Raw genomic sequence first — 13,256 nt, 5'->3', positions numbered from 1 at the left:
ACTTCATTTCTTGTAATTGTAACAGTTTCCAACAATTCCTTGCAAATGTCCAGCAGAATTACAGAATGTCTTTAGGTTTGGCCTTTAAAAACATCATGGTTAAGCAATAATAGTCCTTCATTAAAATGTAAAGCTTCAAATCAGATTCATTTTAAAATCAACTATTTATATTGCCAACATAATGATATTAAATAAAAATATTAAATGAATGATACCTCATATTAGATCGGCATATAAAGTAGTGTCCATCCATGACATGGTCAAGCCGGTTTGAAGTGCGATAGCTTAAAGCGAATATTCTCTAATAGAACCGGCGCCTGATGCAACGGCACATCAATGAGGATAAAATAATCTTCTGCCTTCTCTGGACCCTCAAATCTCCAACCGAGATTCCTTTCATTACGTTTTAATCGTATGCTGCTGGCTTGCTGCTTTTGACCCTGCACTACGCGCCTTTAATAAGTGCCGACTTCGCCCCTGGATCGAGGCAAAGTGCTAAAGGGGTAGCTCTTCCAGAGTTTCAAATTGACACAGGGCATTACATTTTCACTTGAAACGAGCCAAACAGAGCGGGAGGTGGTTGATTTCTCTTCTTTAGCCCTCGTCTTCCTTTCTTTTTTGCGGCTTCTTGCGCTGACCCTTAGGTGGTAAGAAGCTAATATTCGGTGTGCTGGCACAGAGGTTATTTCTTACCCGCGCAAACGCGCCGTCTGTCTGAGACTGCTTAAGGAAATGTAGCAGGTGATGTATTGATCCTCTGCCCACTTCAAGAACTGACAAGTGCGTGACAGGACCGCTGGGAGGAGACACAGGGCAGTGTGGATACGCAATCTCCACATTAACCACCCCAAGCCTTCCAACACCAGCTTCACTAGGCCTGTGGTCACTGGAAAAGGAGTTTTATAGTGCTACGCATGAGGGAAGGGTTTCTGAAAAAACAAAACCTGGCCCTCGAGACAAAAATTTTGAAATGTAAATGAGGAAAAACAGAGTAAAAATGTTTTACTTCCCAAATTTTCCAAATGAACATAGAGATTCAATCAAATTTGGCTCATTAGCCAGTTTGCACAATCAATAAGCTACCACACGTTTGCTAGGTGGTTTTCCAGGGTGTGGTTTTTAGGTGGTTCAAAGGGAAAAGAGCCCACCCACAAGTATATATTACATTCAGGCTGCTAATACGGTGTACAAACAACAAGGTTTCGCTTAATTTCGAAAGCAAACGCAGGTGGATAGATTTTCCAAAACACTCCGCAATGAATATATTAATGTGACGGGTAAGAGTTTTTTGTTCTCAAGAATACACAACTGATATTCTACTGGGCCAAGCTGAGATTCAGCTACATATGCCCGAGAACCGGAGAGCCAGAAACATCATTAATTGAGTGCCAAGTGGCCTGGGGGATTTTCTGCGTTTAAGCTGTCAACTCCCATTGGACCGCGCGATCGCTCGCTCACTCACACTCACTTCTCCCTCTCTTTCTCTCAGCTGTGGCTAGAAGCTACATCAAGCGTGTGGAGTCTCTGAGAAACGCAACCACCACCCCCTCATGCTCTCTCTCTCCATCTATCTCTTCCTCCACCAAACCAGGACATCCTGCACTTTGGGCCAACGACAAGTGTTTCCTTCCTCGATTGAGATTTGTCGCACAATGCAAATCTCAAGAGGTTTGAGAGAGCTAGAATACTTAAAAGATAACATTTAAAAATGGAAGGTCATCATGCAGTTCTTAATTTCAGTTCACTACGTGGACTGAAACTGTGGCTGCGAAGGGAAGTAAAACCGACGAATGACCAATCATCATCCCGTTCCACATTCAAAGAGGACGTGAGACCAGAGTTGAAAATATCCCTTTTATTTTTTATTTTTTTGCAAGATGTCACTTTCTTGATGAACAAGTCAATGTCTGAGACGTCCGATGTAATGAAGACCGTTTCCTACAAGCACCCTCCAGCGTTTCTGGCACTGTTAACAGAAAAAAGCATGAGGAGAACGCTTTTTTCCGTTCTCAAAGCCCTAAGGTCAGGGTAATCAGACGCCACGGGCAACAGCGTGGCCTCAGTGAGGATGTTTCGACTAGCCTGATGCAAAGGCCAGCTAACTGGGCCCGGCCTTCACATTACCCACTCTCTGGAGATCTGAACTGAGGAAAAAATCTCCCAAATGAGAACAGAAAGGGATACCCCCAAAAGCAAGGAATAGCCCCCCCTTTCCATTCCTCCAGCTCCGGCAGACGATGTTCTTCTCCATCACGGCTCATCTCGCACATGCCCTCCATGTTAAAGCGTTGAAACCACACCGACGCTCTTCGTGCTCCTTGATGATGCTCCGCTGGCTGGCCTTCCCCCCAGGCTGCTGGTGCGTGTCCTGCAGAGGAGGGGGTGAAGCAGGGGGAAAGGCTACCAATCATGAAGTGTCAGGCTTGGGGCATATGATTGTACACTGTGTCAAAGCTAGACAAATATTTGCCCCGCGAGGCTCCGGGGACGCAGTTTCTCGCTTTGTTACATGAGCTGTAGCTTCACTCAGCATGCCGGTTTACCACCTAACTAAGGAGATGGAGTGCCGGGTGACATCTGGAAGCTCCGGTGAAACTCTCCAACATCCATCAGGTCAAACACACTCCGCTGGTGGCTTGGAATGTGACGTTATCACTGCGCTATTCCCTTCGGGATACAAAGCAATGCTGGAGAAACGTGTAAATCTCAAGGATGTGCATGATAAGGTCAAGGTTAAAGGTTAAATTTGAGATAGATAAACAATATGATAATGCAGGATAGCATGCCTTGCTTAACCCTGAGACTCGTTTAACACAACCTCTAATGGCTTACTGTTTATATAAAACGGCAATAGGAAATATACAAATATTTAACAATTAAATTCATTTAATTGTTTCAGTTGAAATCTTAACTTGATTGAAACAGCCACAGGTTTGTGTAAATTGGCTATTTTGCAAGGTTATTTTTATACAATAATAAAATTAATAATATAAACTATAATAAAAACACAATCTAAATAATGATATAGTAATATTTTAACATCATTGTTTTATGATGTTTTATAAAATAATAAAGTATAAAACACGTTCATTTATCTTTTAAAATGTCACTTATCATATCACTAATTACATTTTTATTAGCTTTTGCCTTTTAATAGTATGGTGCAGAACTCACATCAAAGTACATGGAGTGGAGGGGGAACAGGACTAGCACAGGTTGGACATTAAATCACTCTAATATTAGACTAAATATATAAAACATATATCAAGCTTTCTATGGGCCAAGAAAAGAGATTTGTGATTTGTTGTGATAACTATATAATTACGGATGAAACTTCCTATTGAGATTATACATAGAGCACAAAGATAAGACGGTGCTTTAGGGTTCAAGGCACTGTGAGACATTTACTGCACGCAACAGTAAAAGAGGAGAACAGCTAATCTCTGCAGATATTTACGAGCTGGTGCTCCTTAACCCGTCATCAATGAAAACATGCGGCTTTTCGTTGCAAATCCTTTCAAATAACTTCAAATAAAGTCAGTTTCTGTGGCAAGCGCAGAAATAATAACCCGCATATGCATATCTGTTTAATTTCTTTTATTTTTCCCTTTAAACTGACACCCGGAAAGAGATCTGAGAGAGACCGTGGCAATGAAGTCTCGCTTTTCCATCTGTCTGCTTCATTTGCAAAAAAATGGCCTCCTTGCGATTCAGATATATACGGCTCTCTAGCTGCTCCACATGGCAGCTGTAGGTGACCACGGCCACGGCGAGTCTCTGGGGCCGAGGGATCGCACTTCATATTTCGCCGCCCTCTGTGCCAGCTTCCAGTCTGTTCGCCCCTAATTTAGAGTCCCTATTCGAGCAGAGCGGGTAGTGGAAGAGAGAAGGATAAAAAATCAATTCATATTTCCATAATCCAGTCCTGTCTGTCTCCGTCTCTTCCCTCGCCCTCTCTCTCTCTCTCCCTCTCGCTCGCTCCCCTGGGGTAAAGTAACCCCTCCACCCCGATCTACGGCCTACAACTGTCATTACGCGCCGCAACAATAAGAGGATAAACAAAGGAGGCCTGTAGAGATCGGAGCTGCTGATGCCATATGCTGGCTAACTTGGGGGAAAAAAGGGATTTCAGCGGATAGAGAGGGAGCAGCCGTACAAAGACGCAAAAAGAGCCTAATCCTGGTAATGAGGCGACTCAATGAGAGCCTTTATGTCAATGTGGAAAAGGCCGATCCATCTGTACACATCTTAAACTAGAAACGATCTTGTCACCAAACAAGTTGAATGGAGACTTTTCTGGAGGACTTATGCTATCGCGTTTAAGTTATCTTATAGTCTTTTTATTCGCTGACATTTAAATTATGCTTCTTGCAGGCCAGGCAAACAGTTTCTGAAGCATCTCAGCAAAAGCCCAATGAAGACCAAAGTGCACACGAAAGCCAAAGATGCTCATCTCTCCTTTCTTTCATTCTCATTGTAGTTCATAATGAACCATCCAACTTGCTTTGCCTGAGAGGAGAGGCTTGTACATGGAGACCTTGAGGCCGAGTGAGCAGAAATAAAGTGTGAAAACCACAACGTTGCACTATGGCCCAGACCCAGACCCACTTCTGCTTGTACAGAGAACTCATATGACCTAAACAATACTGAAGCAACAACCAACAACACAAATGCAATTCTTCTTTTACTGATCATAGTTTTAGAAGTTCTGCAATGCCTATTTGAAAGTTTAACTATTAAGAGAGCAATAAAATGATAAATGTGAAAGATTTTTGACTCCGTGCTCAACTGATACGAGTTTAACATCCAATGCCAATATCTAGAGAGCAGTATCACTAATGTAATGCAGATATATGATTCCAAATTTAAATGTTTATTTAAAATATACATTAAATTGTACATAATATTTAAAATGTACATTTATAAATAATGATGTTTATATATATATATATATATATATATATTTAAAGTATAATATGTAATATTTTAAAATGCATGTAAAAATAAAAATACTAAGAAATTCATTATTTTATATTTAAATACGTTTAAATAAATAAAAAAATTAAATAAATAAAAAATCCAACCATCTACAACCGTATTTATCTAAAAATATTAATATTATTTAATTAAAAATGAATATTTAAAAAAACAACATAACAAAAACATAACATGTGTGTATATATATATATATATATATATATATATATATGATATATTTAAAGTATAATATTTAATACTTGCATGTTTTAAATATGAATATTTTAAAATGTATGTACAAAATAAAAATACAAAAAAATAATTATTTTATATTTAAATATGTTTAAATAAAAAAATATATATTTAAAAAAAATCCAACTATCTATCTAAAATATAAATATTATTTAATTAAAAATGAATATTTTAAAAAAACAACATAACAAAATAAAACATAACATAAATAAACCATAACATAAGAAAATAAAACATAAAACATAAAAACAAAACATAAGATAAAACATTATAAAATATAACTATTAATAACAAAAATATTGTGTGATATGATAATTACAAAATAGCCAAATATCAGCTGATTAAGCAGATATTTCAGTCTATTACTACTCTTGTTACAGGCTTATTATGCTTTACTAGTGTGATATAGTGCCAACCCATGAATGACACACAGCTGTAGTGGTGTGAGACACAGCGGTGGACGTCCGAAATAGCTCCATCCGCACCCATTCACATCACAACCAGCTGATAATTACCAGAACAACGCTTATTGAAGAACTGCTCACCGCTTTTCATTATCAGCAACATCACACCGCATGAGAGAGAGAAAGAGAGAGAAGGAAGGAAGAGAGGAGGGAGGGAGGGAGGCCTTTAGGAGCAGGAGGGGTCGTGGATGTGGTGCTGGTGGGGTAGGTGGAGGGGTGGGGAGGAAGGGGTACGGATAGAAAAAAAAAAAAGTTCCTCTGTCTCCAACCTGGTCTCCAAAGTCCTGAGGGAACTTCCACAGCACTGTCGGATCTGTAAGAAATTGACAGACAGCATTAATCAGCAACCACGCACCGTTCAGAACACATACATATTAATGAAGGGGGTGGGGGCAAGGGTGGTTTCTCCTATGTGTCGGCACACCGCGGCAACGAGCAGAGGCATGGAACGTTCTGCATATGCAAATGCCATCCGGTTAGATAGAGGCCTTTAGAAACACAGAGACAATACTCCACTACCTGCAGAAACAGCAGATGTGTGGCGCTACATTAATATTTCACACCTAAATTTGTTAAAGGAAAGCCTTTACGGCAGCCGTTTAAAAAATATTCTGTTCACATTCAAAACATGAATCAATTTATTATTTATTTTTATAAATATTATACGTCATAGGCCAGGGGTGGACAACTCCGTGACTCAAGAAATATCAAATACATTAATAATAACTATTATTATACATAAAACAAATAAAATAAATTATAATTTAAACAAATAAAACATAAAAATATCTAATCTAAATATATATATATATAATTTTATGTTTATTAATTATTATTATTATCAATGCGTCAGAGCAGGTGTGCTGCTGCTAACCAATGTTTTGGGAGTTAATAGCTTAATATTAACCGAGTACTATTAACTTTTAAAGCAGTTTTTAATTAATGTTTTTAACACATTAATATTATTTTAGATTTTAGGTGAATAGCCATAATCTGACATAAATAAGCGTGTGCAGACTTGAAAACGCCTTGTGACACATAATAAGGCAGCACTCCAGACGCCTCTGCTATGAGTCACTCTAAAGAGATCAGCTTGGACCACAAAACAACAACTCAATGTCTGCTGAAGGTCAATGTGAGAACCCTGAAACAATGAGTTTGGTGTGTGCACACACACACACACAGCATGTGCAAGGTAAGTCTGATCTACAACAATCCATATTATGACAATAGGGCTGAGAGTTTTTTGGCGCAATTCGATATTGCAGACAAAAAAGTCCAATATCTTTTGTCAATAGTGTAGTGAAGCATGAAGCCCAGCACACAGAAGACAATTTCAAATCAAGCAGGTTTCTGTTGGTCCACATGTACGAATCTGTGACCTACTTGAACCTACCATAAACCATATGCGAAATTCCAGATTAAGTGGATTCCTATTGAAATAACTGGACTTGTTTCCCATATAACCACATTAAATATTTGGCAACCAAAACAGAAGTTATAAACAGCTACACCTCTTCATCTAAGGTAGTATTCAGAGTAGGACTGACCATGCTTCAAACACCGGTTTGTTACAGGAAGTTCAAATATCCAGTCTGATAAAAGATAAATATGTTCTCAGAAAAGAACAGATTATTCCAACAGAACTTGTACAGGCATGACACACAGTACTAAAGGTTTGTTTGGATAATTAATTTAATGGGAGAAATCCAATCATTTCAATAGAAATCTTTGTGTGAGGGTAAGACAGATTTCTCTTGTGTTAAAGTTGCTCACATGAATTCATTAATTTGACCAGCAGAAAGCTACTTGGTTTGAAAGTGACTTCTGTGAGAACAGTGTTTCATGCCCCACTACACTATATTGACAATAGACAACTGACCTTTTGTCGCAAATTTCACCAAAAGTTTGCTGTTGTGACCTTTGGAATAAGCAGTCTAAGTCAGAGCTAAGAAAGTGACACTTTTCAGGTTTGGCTCGATTAAAATTAACTCTGGTGCGAGAGAGATTGCTGACTGCATCATCACACCCTTCACCACATCTAGAGTTTAACATGGGGTACTTTCCTAAAGATCATCTCTAAATGCAAATCAAACCAGCTATTAGGCTGACTGAAATAAAACCATGCCAATCTCTAGGTATGGTGAAGGGAGTGTTATGATGTGGAGCTATTTTAATTCCAAAGGCCAAGGGAACTTCATCAGAATGCATAGTATTGTGATGAATGGCGTGGGGGTGTATCTTTTTGTGTTGTTTGGCGTTGGTTCCGCCCGTCTGAACCATTTCGTAGTATGTGCTTATTGATGATCGATCTCACCTGGACTGGAGGACATTTAAGAGAGCAGAGGGGAAGTTCGTGAGGACGTGATTGGCTTCGGATGCGCGGATCGCGGTTATATCCGCGGATGCTGCATATAATCAGCGACCCAGACGGGCCAAATGATTAAAAAAAAAAAAAAGAAATTAATTGCGGGTGGGTCAAGGGTCGATGAGATAAATAAATCATTAAAAGACTAGAAACTCTGAATTTCACGGTAAAGTTCAACGAAAGTATTTCTCTTCGGGGAAAAGCAATCAAGGAAGCCTAGAAAACCTTCTAGTGGTCATCATATAAAACACAAAGGAAAAACCCTACATGAGATCGCTTTATAACTTAACAGCTTTAACTAAAGATACACACAAGCTTAATAAGAGTGTTTCCAACAATGATGCAATTAAAACAATGATAATTTAAGTTTGAAAGGAGTAAAGCCTGTGTTTAGGCTATTAAAGAAATGTCATTTTTCCAAAAAAGAAATTTTATTTTAAATAAATGTTCATTTAAAAGCAGCCTACTTTCAGTGTGATATGTTACCATATCATCATGCTTAACACTGAGAATTTGAATAATTGTAATGTGATGATCAGGTGCAGATATCTAAATCAGAGAACATCATAGGTTTGAGCAGTTGTCGGGTGGATGACTTATTCTTCACAGCTAATTCAGGTGACATTAGAGCTGATCCGCACATCTCTAGCGCACAAGCCCTAGAGCCCCCTTTAAAGTTCAGGTACAAGTCAACGCACAAACTTTTTCTTTGTTCAATTTGCACACTGAACATGGGTTGGAGCTAAAAGTGCACTAGATTAATACATCTGTAAAATGTAATTAATAATAATAATTACCTTATTAGTAAAACACCTAATATTTGTGCTTGTAAAAAGTGTTTTCTTCAGCCATGATCAGGATTTTACCACCTCCACCTCGTTTTTTTATCAATAGTGTCGGTAAAAGAAGCAAGTGAACCGAATTACAAGTGTGACCACACCCTGAAAGTAAAAGCATGTTTAAATCAAAACTACAAAGCATGATAATAATAATATACTGCGGAACCACCAAGCAACCAACTAGAACACCTTCTCAACAGCATAACAACACCCTAATAGTGTAAGTTTTTAGACAAACACAGCTATAACACAATCATATAATAAATTACATCAATGAGTCAAGTTAAATATGGAGTATTTGCACGTTAGCCGTTTCCTCTTTCTTGTCAGCATCAATTTAGAGAGTAACAATCTGAACTTCCCATCATATTTGAACCGAAACTCTTGCTTCTTCATTCTGATCTAATCCACAGCAACAGTGCTGATAATTCAGTTCTGCTGTGCTGGAAGTGATGTCAGATGAAGCATCTAGCAGAATGAACACTGTGATGATTTAGCATGTCGGGCATGAACCCAACTTTAAACCTGCTTTATCGAATGGATCTCTCCATTTTTCATATAGGAACCCCTTCTTGTTTGCATCTCCACCCCTCTGGACGAATCCACCATAGTGGTTTCACTTCTCTCTGTAAAGGTAAATATGCCCGCATATTCTCCACCGGTGCTGACCAGAGTTCAGAGAGGAAAGGGAGTGGGGGTGGGTGAAAAGACTGACAAAGGTGCATTACATAATCCCATTGTGAGATTTCACGGACCTTGTCTTATAATATTTTTACAAAGACTGAATTTCCTTCTCCCCAGGGATCTGAAGCCCAACTCCTCCATCTGATCTGGCAGAGTCAGGTCAATTTTATGCTGATTTTATGGGTGAGAGGATGGGAACCACTGCCAGGGAGAGAAAGAGGAACACAAGGGAGAGGAGAGAGAGAGGGAAAAGGAAAGAGACAAGAATGAAGAGATGCGTCAGAGTGACAGAGAGAGGAAGATGGGTAGCTGACAATTACATGTTTAAGATTTTGGGTTCAAATTTCAATGAGTTTTTAAATTATAATATTTCAATTTCCAACTATTGTCATAAAACAAAACAAGTTTAATGACATCACAAAATCTTACCTAGTTTGGGGTTGGAACTCTTTTTTTTTTAAAGAAATTGATATCTTTATTTAGAAAGGATGCATCAAAAGTGGCAATAAAAATATTATGTTACAAAAAAATGTACAAAAGTTATTTCAAAGTTTTTATACTAAAAATATTAAGCAGCAATGTTTTTAACTTTGATAATAAATGTTTCTTGAGCAGCAAATCAGTATATTAGAATGACATTTTAATTTGATTTTATTCAATTTGATTTATTTAATTTGATTCATTCTAATTTAATTTTAATTTCTAATTATCTAACTTTTTCTGTTAATTTCAAACAGAAAAAGGTTATTTGAAATAGCAACATTATTTTAAAGATATTACTGTTTTTACTGTATTTTTATCAAATGCCTTGGCGAGCATAAAAGTCTTCTTTCCAAAACACTTTTAAAAATCTTACCAACCCCCTTCGAAAGGTAAAAAACAATGCCATGTTGTCATAAAACGCACGAAAATTACGTTTAAACAATTTTAGATGTCACAGTGCAGGACACTGGTGTCAATGCGCTCACATCAACTACTTTGATATAGAGAGCGAAAAGACAATAAAAAGGGTAATAAACAAGAAAAGATTGAACAACACAAATGGAGGCAAGAGAAAGCGATAGGTGAGAGGGAGGGGTAACAGAGGGGGCATTGCCCTCCAACCACGCACCTTCTGTGCTGCATATCCTGGAGGCTCCCGTGTTCTAACGCATTCAAAAATACCTTGAGACACATGCTTATTCATACACAGAGGCAAAAGGACTTGCAAATCTCTATCCCTGTGGGATTTTCGCACAACGGGGGGCTCACATGAAAAGCCCCAAAAATTCAGATGAGCTCTTTTATTATTAACACCCGCCCTGTCCCTTCAACAAGCCAGATCCGGCTTCAAATCTGAGCAATGCAATCAAATATTTGCCCAAACACTTATCTAGTAAGAGTATTCAAAGCGGAGATCTAAACGTTTTGTCATTTTTTAAAGAAAGACGACAGTATCTGACGTGCTCAGGTAACGCTAATTCCCATTGGCGCTGAAAAAAAAAGATGCCTTTTCTGTTCAAACATGAGCACGTTCAACAATTAACCTCCCAAATGCACTTCGGTAAAGGTGCCGCTTTCATTCATTCAAGTCTTTAAATATGCCAAAAATCTGTGTATGGAGGAAAAATGCAGACAAAAATGGCAAAAAAAACTTAAAATTTAAAATTAAAGGCTACTTAAAAATATTAATAAATACTATAATAGTAGTATATAATAAATTGGTATCTTTTTACACAACTTATATGTTTGTATATAAGAATATTTTGCAATAAATTTGAACAATCTTTACACTGAAGTTGCAATACAGTTGCAATACTTTACATTGAAGTTGATCTTTACAATACAGTCATTCTGTATTGAGCCATGGTATTTAAAATCTTGCAGTGATCTGTTCAAATATGAGCTTTTTTAACAATAAACCTCCCAAACGCACTCGGCGAAAGTGCCGCCGCCATTCACCGTTTGAAATTTTGAATACGCCACGAATTTGCAAAAATGCATGTAAAAATGACCGATTGGGTGACCAACTGTCTGTTTTTGGAGGGGGGGGGGGGGTGTACACTGGGGAATGTAGAGAGATGAAGGCCCCTGTCTGTGGGTGAAAAGCTGTCAAAGGGAGCCCGGCTCCTTGCCTCCGCAGCCTCCTGCTGCCATATTGTGAGTGTGTTTGCGCGGGGCGGGCAGACACAAAGGGATTAATGGGTTAAGGCTGAAAGTTGAAGGTTAGGAGGGTAAACCCAACCCCTGCTGCTGAGGCAGGGAGAGAAATGTCACCGTGACAGACCTGGGGCTGCTTAATCCCCCTCTCGCCCCTCTCGCTCCCCAACGGCCTCCCCTCCTGGGCTTGACACACTGAGGCCGCTCCTGTTCCCAGCAGGTCTGCGAACCGCCCCGAGCCAGTGGGCACACAGAGACACAGAAACAGACAGACAGACAGACAGACAGACACCCACGCACAGGAAGAGGGGTAGACCAACTTGACTTTCAACTAGGGATGGGCAGTGTATAAATGTACAATAGGAGAACATTGTTAGTTGGTAGAGATATTTACATGTGAGAGAAGTGAAGAAACAAGTGGTAATGTGTCCGAAATGAGTTAAGATGAGCATATATAGTCAAAAATAATTTAACCGATGTGTGGCCACAGGTGTGTGTATGCAGAGTGCAACAGTCAGGTTCTGGAAGCAAATATCCCATTCGCTTTTTCCATAGAGAAATTGATTTTTAATGATCCTCTATAAACCCAATTCCAAGTGATGAACCACACTACCCATAATCCTAAGAAGATCCACCAATCAGGTGATCATAGCAAACCTACCCCCATGAAGATTTGTGAATTACGTAATCCAATGTTAACTGAAACTATTAAAAATTGGTTTTGGTAATTGAAATAAAGCTGATTTAAAATAAAACATAAATATTAGATAAAAAATTACATTTAAAAAACGATGACTTTAAAATAAAGTTTAATTTTCAGTTAAAACTGCCAAAGCTAAATAGAACAATAACAAAAAAATAAATAAATAAATAAAAGCTTATGCAAAATAATAATAAAATATTATAAAAGTAATACTTAAATAACATTGACTTAATCAGATTGGTATGATCTTGATTAAATCTTGGTAACAACTTGTATGTTTGAGTATGATCATCTATTGCAATAAATAATAAATATGTTGTTTTTATATTTGTAACAAAAAAAATTTACATCAAAAGTTTTGTATTGTGCCATAATTTTTTTTTCATTTAATTACGATATCTGTAGTGTTTCGTGGGACTGTGTGGATTATTCTTCTTAGATGCGAGTTACACAGTTTTGTAACTGTTGTTTTCCTAAGGTTTTCCAAGGTTGCTTTTTTGCTTCAAATCAATGTTTCTATTATTGATATCAAGATGTGTGCATTCGTGATAGTCACATCACAGGATAAGCGATGTGAAGTATATGGATCATAGTTGATCTTTGATACGCACAGGCCATCTTACCGCCGTTCAGAACGAATGTAACTCGCAAAATTATTGCAAAGTTTAACCATCATAGAATGAAAGTTTATTAAATTAAGTCAAAATGCCCATCTCGTCGAGTATCCTCTAAAATATAGTTGGCAATAAGTTGTAAACAATTGAGAAAGAAAACGGATGTGTTTCATTATATTGGATCTGTACATTCATCTTAAAGTGACAGCAGCCTAA

At 38.0% G+C, this 13,256-nt stretch overlaps 1 protein-coding gene across 5 annotated transcripts in view; it reads right to left on the bottom strand.

Moving 5' to 3' along the window:
* The window catches only part of dennd1b (DENN domain containing 1B), a 122,048-nt gene that overhangs the window by 92,483 nt on the left and 16,309 nt on the right, over window positions 1–13,256 (bottom strand). For all 5 annotated transcript variants that reach the window (XM_039668723.2, XM_039668721.2, XM_039668722.2 and 2 more), the window contains exon 3: window positions 5,963–6,006. In XM_039668723.2, the coding sequence (XP_039524657.2) occupies window positions 5,963–6,006 (44 nt within the window). The remainder of the gene's footprint in view (window positions 1–5,962; window positions 6,007–13,256) is intronic.

The sequence above is a fragment of the Pimephales promelas genome, chromosome 2 (assembly GCF_988280905.1).
Source record: "Pimephales promelas chromosome 2, fPimPro1.hap1.1, whole genome shotgun sequence".
Taxonomy (NCBI): Eukaryota; Metazoa; Chordata; class Actinopteri; order Cypriniformes; family Leuciscidae; genus Pimephales; species Pimephales promelas.
The sequence above is the reverse complement of the archived record's forward strand: the minus strand, read 5'-3'. Positions and strand labels throughout refer to the sequence as shown.